The sequence below is a fragment of the Athene cunicularia genome (assembly GCF_003259725.1).
Source record: "Athene cunicularia isolate RWA chromosome 1 unlocalized genomic scaffold, athCun1 chr1_part1, whole genome shotgun sequence".
Taxonomy (NCBI): Eukaryota; Metazoa; Chordata; class Aves; order Strigiformes; family Strigidae; genus Athene; species Athene cunicularia.
The window spans coordinates 80,570,350-80,582,836 of NW_020799091.1; the positions used below are offsets into that span (position 1 = coordinate 80,570,350).

General features: G+C 36.5%; 1 protein-coding gene across 1 annotated transcript; it reads right to left on the bottom strand.

Annotated features, from left to right (window-relative positions):
• Positions 1–4,664: 4,664 nt before the first annotated feature.
• On the bottom strand, positions 4,665–12,481 carry PIGA (phosphatidylinositol glycan anchor biosynthesis class A). The gene is made up of 5 exons (XM_026851428.1): positions 11,791–12,481; positions 11,102–11,234; positions 9,863–9,995; positions 8,334–8,540; positions 4,665–6,627 (listed from the first exon to the last, which is right to left on the bottom strand). The coding sequence occupies exons 1-5, from the start codon at positions 12,440–12,442 to the stop codon at positions 6,364–6,366; spliced, it is 1,389 nt and encodes a 462-aa protein (XP_026707229.1). The 5' UTR covers positions 12,443–12,481; the 3' UTR covers positions 4,665–6,363.
• Positions 12,482–12,487: the final 6 nt, after the last annotated feature.

The following is a 12,487-nucleotide window of genomic DNA, read 5'->3' on the forward strand; positions in this document are numbered from 1 at the left end:
TCCACATTTTATATCTATATTATTTGATGCAGCAGTTCCATGTACAAAAGCTACATAGGTAAAGTTGCAGAAATTATTCAGAGATACTGCAAAAAGAATACTTTTCTGTCTTTCCTGTCTTGGTAACAGGCCTTGCTGGTACTCTGATACAGAACAAACGCAAGCATATCAAAGAAAATCATTATCATGAAAGAATCTGAAATAAAACCACATATTTTCAAAGCCAGGGCTAAGAAGTCAAAGTTATACTAGGAGGGGAAAAAATACACTGAACATATGTAATCAGAAACACATGATAACATACTGGTATTTTCCATCACTCAGGGATTAAGAGTGGTGTCCATTCGTATCTCTTGCAAACAGCATCTCACTGTTTTGAAAGGAAATATTTTTAGATTATCCATCGTTGATTCAAAGGTGTAATACTTGAAACTGAAGACGACACACTCTTTAACTGCTCTTTTTATTTTCTGAAGGCACATGGCTTCCATAGAGAACAGAGTAATTTTTTTCTGCGTGTTAATTAGTTGAATCTATATAGAATACCCTGTCTCCTTTCCATTTAGGCTTGATTCCTATTTTCCTATATGCACAGCAGAGGGAGATTTCTTTCTTTCTTTGAATTCCCCTCCTTGCCCAGGTTCTCTTACGCTTCAATTTACACACTTGTCAAGGGAAAATGCAAGATGACTCTCCTCTTTTAGAGATCCCAAGGAGATGGTGGATATGCAGAAGGAAATTTTACAGCAAATTATTTCCCTGGACATTTTAGATGCAATTTGTTTTGTTTTGCAGCAATACAGCTGGCTTAGTACCTTGCTGTCTTCAGCACTCTGCACTCCCAGGTGCACTAGAATGATCTATAAAATATGTGCAGACAGACTGAAAAAAACACCCCAAGCTATTTTTTCAAGTGAACCAGTTTTTCTAAAATTCTGAATTAAACCAAGATATTACATTTTTACCAATAACTTAACGCTTTACATAAATATTACATATACCTTTCCTTCCACAGTAATGTACCTGTAGAAACTATAACACCTATGAATCCAAAAGAATTTTGTACCTATTTTCAGTCACTTTAATACTCTTAGCCACAAGACAGCTGAAGACACAGATTACAAGCAAGAGAAATTAAGAAATCAAAGAAAAACAGTTAAGTTTGCTCAACTGTGAAACAAAAAGGATAAATTAGCAAACAAAGGTGTACCAAAAAAGGGATGATCAGTTAACTCTAGAAAAATACGAGATAATGAAAATACTCCTCCTGAAGCCAAAGGAATAGCAAAAGGTGTATAGGATGCAGAGAAGAAAAAAAAAACAACAACAAAAAAAACAACACAGAAAAAAAATTACAAAGAAAAGGTCAGCCCACAGCCCAAATAAGGGAGAAATCTTTCTCACGTGGGACCTACAAAACTGGTGTTCAATAGAATGTAAGCAAGAAGGAACAGCACCTTTTAAAAGAAAACCAGAAAATGGACTTTTGGTTGAAAAGGAGATTCATTGATCTTCTTTCACAATCAGCCTGCCAAATAGTAGAAGTCCACAACCCTCAGAAAAATACAAGAAACTAGAGATCAGGTGATTTCCACTGAAATTCTATTATTCCTAAAGGAAAGTGAAACTCCAGTAATAGTGAAGAGCTCTGCAGGTGGGCTAAAAAGCCATGAGGAAGTTTGACCACTTGGAAGTAGTCACAAGGACATGACTCTTCCAGAAAGACAAGCTCCATTTGTGTAGTAGCAAAATCACCGTCCTGACTTCAGAACAAGACAACTAAAGATTTTTAGTTACATGATGGAAGATTTTGAGAAAAACTCATGTAATCTCTTAATCTGCTCTTAGTGTACAAGAACATTAGGAAAATTACTGCAGTGGATTAAAAAAAAAAATCAGTGGGAAGATGGATGATCAGTATAGGAAGTATTTATACTGGTGAAGGTGGTAGTCAGGTAAGCTGCAGCAGGATATGGTGCGATCACTTGGAACTGTCTGGTATTTCTGAAACTAAAGAAAGGTGAACAACATAGGCACGAGAACAGATATAACACAACAGAAGAGCAACAACAACGCAGAATCAGGAATCCCATCTTTCTTCGCTCGCTGTTTTGGGCAGCATCGTTGTGAGTTGAATGCGAGTTGAATGAGATGGATTATGCAACTCCATTGATAGACTGAATAAATCAGTCCCCCGTAGAAAACCCACCTCATTGAGAACTTCTACAAGATGCCTGAACTACTCCATGAATCACTATAGCTTTCAGCTAATTATCAAATTAAAATATCCAGAAAATATATTAATCCTTCAATAAAATTGTTATGAGGTGTTGAATGAATAGAAGCAGTTTAGCTAGATCCTCCAAAGAACTCAAAAGCTTATGTTTATACATCCGTACTTTACACACATGCAAGGAATAAGCACAAAAGGCAGTCCCATTCAGAAGACAACTCATTTTCACTACAGTTCACTTTAACTTTCGCCAACAGCGAGAAATGTTAGATGTGATCTGAAGAATTTGGCCAAGGAAATAAAGATTAGTGGGATTCTCTTCTCAAAGAAATAGGAAGAGGTATTGGTCTATTCTTATGCTAGACACTTTCTGAATTACAGTTGTATATTTCTGATGTATATAGTTGAAAGTGTGAGTATCAAATATATTCAAAGACAACTGGGGGAAAAAAGGAAACAGAAATCCTTTTACTTGAAGGGAAGAGATCAGAACAAAGCCATATGGAGAGCCTAGCTATTTCTTTTCTCTCAGTTTGATCTAATAAATGATACCACTTCCCATACAAGCCTTGCCTCATTTGCATCCTTAGGTCAGCACACTTACAACACTCCTGCTTTTAGAAGGGATGTATATAGTGACTCACTGGTTGCTCTCAAATAAGCAGATGTGTGATTCATCTCACCTATCTGACACCCATTGCACCACATAAGGTCTGGTTGTCTAAACCCCTGCTGCTGCCTGGGCAGGAAGACAGCAAATTCCAGCAGGCAATTAATTTTCCCCTGTCTGCCTCCAAGGCCTGTGCTAGCAGGGGATGACTCCTTCCTTCTTCAGATGCATGCCATCACTTCTCCACGCTTAAACAACCGGCTTCAAGAACAAATGTGTACTAGACAACCAGTTTATGCACGGTTAAAGTTCAATGAATCCTGCACAAATATCATCTTGAGTTACGCCAGTGTTGAAGCAAGTCAGAATTCAAAATCAAGCCAATCTGTTAAATCTACAAGAAAAAAGAGTAATTTCAGTACAATGGTAAATTCGGATGTATAACCACATCTTGCATTCAATTTTGTTCCCTTTGCAAAAAATATCCACCTTTTATCTGGCTATGCCAATGCTTAAGTAATTAGGAAAAAAACTGTGAAACTCAACATAGTACTGAGTGTCATAAAAGATGTACAGTAAATATCATTACAGTAGTTAATGAAATTAAAAATATTTAAATATTTTTTAATTTTAAAAAGTTTGTAAAACCATTTTCTTTTGAGATTGTTTGTTCCTATATCTATTTACATAAAGTCTGTATTTTACTGGAGCTTCAAAAGGATGCACTTTTACAATTATTTGTATATGAACCTAACCATACATGAAAAAAATGACTAGCAAAGAGAAAAAAAAAAATCAAAAGGGCAAAAAGTAAGTTTATTTTTAAAAGATGCAGAAAAACCTGACCACAAAAGTAAGTACGTTACAGTCTATTTACCTTCTTACAAATCCATCCACATCCACTAAAACACAATCTGAAAGACAAATCTTACAGTCATACTTTACTTGATACTAGTTCTAGTTTAAGATAAAACTTTCAGTTATCACCACTTGGTCTATACCTTCATTCACAGTGTCTGCATATAATGTAGGAGTGTTCCCTCCTCCACACAGGAGGCTCTGCTCAGTGCAAGACATAGTATCACTCTCTTTGGTAACATTTCCCTAGTATTTCACAATGATCAAATGTTACCTACAAGCACAATGGAAACATTTTAGATTTTTTAAATAGTTATTTTATTAATTTCTAAATACTATCATTATGTCTGTTTAGGGGTTTTTTATTGTTGTTACTATTTTCTTTGAACTTTTTTATTTTACCCACTGATGCTTTTTAAAACTGTAAATGATTCAGTGACATCATCCCTTATTCCACTGTACAAAGCCAGTAAGTGAATCAGTCCCACAAAGAATTATGTGTAATACAAGTTGCAGTACTTGCGAAACAGCATGTTTGCAGTTAAACCAGTTATAGATTAAATTTTTGTGGCAGCTTGTGCAGAATGTTTAACAATCATATTTCTCATAAGAAGACCAACCACCAGTGGTGAGAAGCAGCAATATGGAGTATATTCCTGTATTTCCTAATTGTATGTTCCCATATATTAATGAAAAATACTCATTCTTTATGAAAAGATAAATAAACTTTCAGATAAACTGTAAATTTGTCTTGTAAACAAGACTATAACAAGGTTTTACTATGTTACTCGTAAGTACACAATGTTCTACAAGAGAGTATTTTTAATAGATTCTCACAATCCTGTTGAAAACTGTTATAGTCTTGCAGGAAACCAAAAAGAAATAAACCAGAATCAACAAAATAGTATTTGAAAGATATATATATGTGTATATAAACATTTCACTGGAATGATCATCAGTATTTTTAAAAAGTTGTTATAAACTTGAATGTTTGGGAACAAAAAAAAAAAAAGTAACTTTGAAAAGTAAAATATTACCTTAAATCCACCCATTTATCCATAATTTGTGTGGCACCACTTTAACTGATCCCTACTTTTCATGCAGAGTTTGAAAAGGTCAAATTGTAATACAATGCATATTGTATGGTACATATCAAAGTCTAAAAATTCTAGTAAAAGAACACAGACTTTGTCTGTGGTGTTTATTTCATATTACCTTTCTGGTTTATGAAAATAGGTTCAATTAAATTATAAAATGTCAGATGTCAAAGTAACTATGTCTACAGAAACAAGATGATATTGACAAAAGTTGTATTTTAAATACTTCCCCCTTCAGGAGTTTGGAAACAGTATTTTCATATTGCAGAGTTTTAACATTAATACAGTGTCCAACACTACATAATACTCAAGTCAAAATAATAGAAATTTTAGTCTTTAGTAATGCTTGAAAAAGAAATTAATGCAGTGCATTAGGCAGGGGGAGTTTCAGAGGCGATTGACATAAATGAGATAAATGCCCCCTCTCACACATTGATATGCTGTGTTGCTTATTGCCCCAGGTAGACTTTTTTTCCTTTCCATGAAAAGTATACCTATTGGTTATTTCCATTTAAGGGATACCTTCCCAAGATTACACCAGAACCTGCCTGACAGTATCTCTGATTTAGCACACTAAACACTGTCCCTCCCAGAGATGGGCTGAAATGCCATTTTGATCAGAAGTAAGGGGAAAGAAAAAGAAAAAAAAAAAAAAAAAGGGGGGGGGGGAAGGGAGAGAGAGCAAACAAGCACAATGGTGCTTGCTAAGCCCTTCATATATTTCTCACCCACTGCACACACACACATGTGTTACTTCACACTTTGGCATAGTCTGCTGGAGGAGTTTTCAGGCCTGAGCTGTTTCTGAAGGCTGTATTATCTCTAAATGACATAATTTCTTCACCTATGTGCTTTAAAAAAATGCCATAAGCTTTACATCACTTTCACACATGTAAGTGAACAGGACAAGTTTAGCACCTCTGAAAATATCAAAAAATTCATTATGGAGTTTTGATTTAGCAACAGGACAATCCAATCTGATTAGGGAAGAACCTCAAAATAACACTATGCAGGCAAAACACTGTCACTGGGACACAACTGCTAGAAATAAGTCTCTGAAATTTCCATGGTAATAGAGTTCATTGCTAATTTCAAGTGTCATTTTCATCTTAGGAGAGAAAAGGTATGTTCTGCTGGGTTTTCAATTAAATATTTAAAAATAAGTCTCAAAATAAAAATCACTGTAAATATCAGGAATTAACAGGGACTACTGTAAGCTAATAATTTTTCTGTCTTTCTTTCCCAAATACCACTAAAGTTTACAGTAACTTTCTGTTAATACAATATTCAAGTTGTTGAGAAAAATCTGTATTTTTGTCTCAAAGGCTCTTGGCACATATAAAAAGCCATCGTTTCCTCCCAGCTTTAAGTGCAAAAGAGATGTCCATAAATTTGCATGAATCCAAAATTAAATTAAAACATAATCCTAAATTGAGGTAGCATATTTAAACAAGTTTCTTTCTAAGAACTTCAGACAGAAACTGAAGAATTTTAAGAGCAATGTCTCTCAGCAAGCATTAAAACCTTTAGCGTCTGATGTATTGTTTCCTCTTCATTTGAGCGTTTTAGGAGCTTGGAAATTCTTCTTTAACTCTCCCTTTTTTCCCCAAAAAATACTGTTTAGTCCATGCACCTTTAGGTCCTGTGGCATCTATTGCAACATCAATAACGGAATCTGGAGTCATCCACCTCAGAAACACCAGGAAAAGGAAGTTCAGAACAGCAAAAAGAGCAAAAATGTACCCAGTCACTGGGCCACAGTGAGACATTAGTCTGTTAAGTCGCTCATCCATTGGTAAAACCACTTCATCTGCAACCCTGTCATACACCTAAATGGAGAAGAGAAAGAAAGTAAAATCTTAAAACGATGTTGCTTCTACCTCAAAAATCAGGTAGTACTTTGTTGTCAGTGTGCAAAATAAATTGCCTATTCCTAACTACTAGATGAGACATATTACCACAGAAAAGATGTGCAGATTTTAGGTGTTGATTTATGAGTACTGTTCTACAAAATTCATTAATTTATTTAAGGAGAAAAAGAAAAAGAAATGTTCTATTTTTTTGTCAGACCTCAAGATTATTTCATTAAATAGGAAGGCTCTTTTATGAAAGAATCTTCATGTCTCTCATGTAATATTATATAGAGAGGGTTGGGTTTTTTTAATTGAATGGGTTCTAATCTCATATTCACACCAGTGATAGGAAAAGTCTGAACATGCAATTACTAGATTTTCAACACAAAGATGGATGAACTCAGACGAGTTGGCAATCTTCCAAATTGCTGTATTTGAACAATCAAGCAAATCATAATAGGGTACTGATCTTCATTTAAAGAAGCACTAGCAATTCTTAGTAAAATTCTTAAAATTCAATAAATGTGAAAAGCAAATTACATGCTACTTGTGACTCAATATACATATTAACCACAACCACTAAAAAAAAAAAATATATAGTCCCGAGTTTCACAGAATAGAAGCATAAATACCCACTACACACTCAAAAAAGGCTTAAAGAATACAGTTTTTTCCTTGAGAACATTACAGACTTCATCCTACATGTAACTTAACAATGGGCTAAAAACCAACTGTCTTTTGCACAACATAAGTTCTGTGCATACTTCTTCCAATTATATTTTCTTTCACAGAGTTGTGCTTTTTGTTTTTTGTTTTTTTGGTTTTTTTTAAGAAAGCGCTACAAGGGAAAATGAAACCTAGACTAACTTCTATAAAAATTTTGCAGTTGAAATATTGCTTGCAGTTACAAAATCATAAAGTGAATTGTGCTGACAGTACTTGAAAACAATAAACTGGTTATACATGATATTCAAGGAGACTTGTAAGAGATATATATCTGATTACACTACAGTGTAATTAAGAGGCATGGGATTCAGCTACTCTCTTGCCTAAAATATAGGGGCTGAAGTCATAAACACCTGAGGAGATCTGTTGTTTCTAACATCATTGCAGTTAACGTTCTTCATTAACGGCAGAGTTTTTATGCTGAAGCATAGCTATATTTCTGAAATATGATTTCAAAAATGTGAGAAATTATTTTCATTACATCCATAGCTTATGTAAATTCAGCTACGTTCAGCCTACCAGCATTAAACTACCTCTCATAATTTTAAACCACTTGTTTGCACATGGCAGACAAAACATCATGAATTCCATCTTTTCATACATCTTAAACAGCATGTTTTCCATTATGCCCGAAAAGTTACTTAATGTGAAGACTAGATAAAATATGAGTAGAAATGTAAGAAGATCTAGGCTGTTCTTCAGAATATTTTTCAGCAATTATGGCATAGAAAAAAAAGTGCAAATAGAAAAAACCCACCGACCTAGGGATGTATTTGTGGAAAAAAACCCCAACTTTCTGAACCTTTTTAAACCATGTATGTTTGACAGGAAACACACTGAAAAAAAAAAAAATCACACTGAGAGCTTACATAGAGAAGGTACATAGTAATGTTTCAAAGAAACAGCTGTTTCAGAAATGTACTTTAAGAGAATTTAAAAGAAGTGATTATACGTACCTTTTCAGTTCTCTCTGCTACATTCCTCCATGTATAAAATGTCTTCACTTTATTATGAACAGTTTCTGGAGATTGTAGTGTACCTGAACGGAGCTGGGCAATAGCTTTTTCTAGTCCATCACACAAAGATTTCACAGAGGGTTCACATAAAATAATGAGATTTTCTGGAAGCACCTCAGGAATCCCACCGACTCTTGTACTCACCACCTTTGAAAGAAACAAAAGAAATAGCACATATGCTACATAACAATAGAGTGATGACACTGCTATTACACTTAGATGCAGCACTTAAGAAGAATAGCAAAAAAAAATAGGAGTGGTTGCCACAAAGACTAATATGCTTTGGAAATTTTACCTGTATGCAAACTAATGGTCTAGGCCCTAGAAAAGACCTAGCATTAGCACAATACCTTTAATGATGTTGAGAATGATTCTTCAGTAACATGACAAAACATAAACCACTTATAAGATGACGTCTTCTAAGACATCTTTCCTTAAGTTGTTTCTCATATTACACAAGTAAATCTGTATAACCAGATTTTGGACATTCTCTCCACAGTACCTCATGAAAAAGGTTACCTCTACTTGGAGAGTTTTACCACATCCACCTTCAGTTTATGCCTTCTACAAGAATTTCTTTAGAATTTTGGTAATTTTAATCTGGATTATTATTATTAAAAGGAAAATCAGAAACTACTAAGACTCACACTGCACAATCATCTCTAAAGTGCAAAATTTCCACACCTCTAGAGAAGAAAACAGATGACAGGGGAACTACCACAACTAGGTAGTAACTACTGTCAAAGGATACTGGAATAAAAAAAAAAAAAAAGTCCCTCACATTTTCTAAACTTCTTGTATATTAGATACTCTTATCAATCTGTCTTTTAAAAATTTTTCTTCATATTTTAATGTAAGAATGTAAGTTCTTTATGGCTGTTGATTTAACTTTTTTTGAGTTGTCAATCTGAGTTGTAAACTAGGCAGAAACGGCTTTTACTGTTTTCTCTCTCTCCAACTCCTGTCTTGAATCCCTACATAGTAAGGCAAATACATCCTCAGTTACTGTAAGAAAACGATTGCCAGTTCCTGGTGCAGGAATAATACGGTTCTGGTACAAAGGTTTAGTCTGGCAATTCAATAAGCCTGACTGACCAGTCACCCGTGCTCATGAGCCATTTTTCTGCAGTGTCAAAGTAAACCATGAACATCGACGACCCCAATACTCTGTAAAGAAGTACATACAAAATAGCATTGTGGAGAGGCAGTTTGGTTAGTTCGGAGAACTGAGAGTTAGTTCATCTACATGATATTCCCAGTTCTGCACAAGTTTCTTCTGGGAGCTTAAGCAGTTTCAGTTAACCCTTCTGTCTCAGCATCCAGGTGATCTGTAAATGGGGATAATATTTGCTCACCTTTGTAAAGACAGAGCCTCAGATGAAATAAAATGTTACAAGCACATACCACTTAATCATGAACTTTGTTTAAAATATGCGGTAGATAGTTGAGATCTTTTAAACTTTTTTTACCTGTAAACCACAGCTTGCTGCTTCCACGATTGCCATACAAAAGGCCTCAGTAAGAGAAGTGTTGAGAAAAATGTGCCCCTGAACTAGAACGTTCCTAACATCCTGGTGTTCCAAGGCTCCTAGGAGACGTACCCTGCATATAAGACAGTGGGGGGGAAGAAAGATAAACACTAGATTTGGACAGTAATAATGCTGTCTAGTGTTACACATATTCTGAAAAATGTACTAACGAGTCACAGTTATATAGCGAGACAAGGAACACTGACACCTTTGCTCCATCTTTAAATTTTCGCAGCAACAAAGAAAAGAAATAGAAGACTGCTGCTTATTTTTACACTAAAAGAAACTTCTGAAAACAAAGTTGGGGAAGGAAGATGCTTTGTTTTAATGACAACTGCCTTCGAAACATTGCTATTAAGCTTTCTAGTTCTGTGAGAGAACATGGCTTCATGCAGTTAAGATCTGTCATCCTTTCGTTGTTTAGATGTATTATCTGAATTTTCAGTGTGAGGTCTGATCAATCTCAGTCTGGGGTGGAGGGCAAAGTATTTAGGATACAATGATCAGGATCCATTACTTTGAAGAGATACTGGGAAACAGGAAAGGGCTAAATAAGAATGATACAATTTTATCACAGGAATCACTGACTGAAGTACAGAATGGCCAACTGAAAACAGAGAAAAGGAAACAGAAAATTATGAACCCTGTCCTTGCCACATAAAACTCTATTTGAACAAGAAAACCCCAAAGAAAGACACAAACACATATGCATCACAGAAACCGGTAACACAGCAGCACCAGGAACATGTTTGTAGTACCACAAAAACACATACTGGATAAGCACTGCCCTGAAGAGTTTCATACTGAAATAATAAAATAAATTACTAGCAGTCATCCTCATAAGCAGCAGGGACACAAACTAGCTAATAACTTATGCCATATGGTAATATGTGATCCACACACCACAGTTTCAGAGAGGAATATGATAAATTTATGTCTAAGCTTCTCTGACTTGAGTGAAGATTCATACAGGGTCTATTTCTATGAATTAACTTGCAAGATCACAGTCCAACTCTAAGTCTTCAGTTACGTGTCTGGTCTATCTGCCTTGGCTTCAATATTTCTCACCTTCCCAAGCTTTCGGTGGTTTTTGGGAGGAGGGGGCAGGCAGAAAGTGTTGCTGTTGTCTTTCTTACCCCTGAAGTACATTTAAGAGTCATAGACATGCATAGAACCAACCTGTCATGCAGCTGGTATCTTTCCCGGACTTCTTCCAGTACAATCCGTTTTGGTCCTTCTCCTCCAACTAAGAAATGTAATTCTGGATATTTCAGACAGAGCTCAGGAATGATACCACTAAGCAAATCTATACCTAAGAATAGAAAATGTAGGGCAAGCCATTACTGTATTTGACTTTAGAACTTATGATGTAGCTTACTGCAAGAACTCTATTCAAGAGAAGAAAATAAAGGTCTCGAAGACAGTTACACTGCTGAACATAAAATTCGGAAAAAAAAAAAAAAAGACAACTTGTGATCTATTAGGAGACAAATATGAAAAAAAATCACTTAAATTGCTGTTGCTTGATTAAACAAAAAACAATTAAAACATTTCTAGCAAAATATATAGATTAGGGCCTAAATCATATCCCTGATATAAGACAAACCTTCCATTTTACAAATTTCAATTTCCACTATCTTCGATATTACAAAAGAAATACACCTCCGAACCCAACATGTGCCAACTGAAATGGACATTTCTTCTTCTTGAATGCAGATGAAAAAGCTCAGCACTGTCACTTTGCAATTCCCCTTTAAAATCCAGTCCATACCACAAATACAGTGTAAGCAGTACCTAACCAAGATCTTTATTTCCATACCCTAAAATAAAAATTAACCAAAATAAACTTACATTTTATCCCCCATTACCTTTTCTGTAAACAAGTCTGCTGACAACAACAATTGTTATCGTACTGTCATCCCTTCTTGACGGGTCTGGAGTGAAGTCCGTGGGATCAACAGCGTTGGGGATGACAGAGACTATCTGAGGGTCCAAGGCTGCTCGCAGCACCGTGTTCTCCTTACTCGTGTAGGAGACACAGACGATGTGGTTCGTATCGCACAGGGACACCGTCAGAAGTTTGTTGGTGAGCACCGAGCTGACATCCGCAAACCCAAAGAGGGAATGGTCCGTGAACACCGTCCGCAGCCCCATGGTCTTGGCGTGGAAGAGGGCGTCGTGGGCCATGGCGGAGAAGGAGCTGTGGGCGTGGACGATGGTGACCCTCTCCCGCACAAATATGTACCTGAGCAGCGGCAGGCTGTGGAAGAGCGTCGTCGCCGTGGACTGGTTGTACATCACCTTCAGGGGCAAGTAGTAGACTTTCAGCCCGTTGGTGAGGTAGCGGACGCCCTTCCGGCAGCCGTAGGCGTGGGTGACCACCAGGACCTTGTGGCCCCGCTCGATGAGGCACTGCGACAGCTGGTACACGTGGCTCTCCACGCCCCCCATGTTGGGGTAGAAGAAGTCCGACACCATGCAGACGCTGTGCGCCCCCCCCGCCGGGCCCCCGGCCGCCATCCCGGGCCCGCTCCTGCCGGGGGAACCACAAGGCGCCGTCACTCG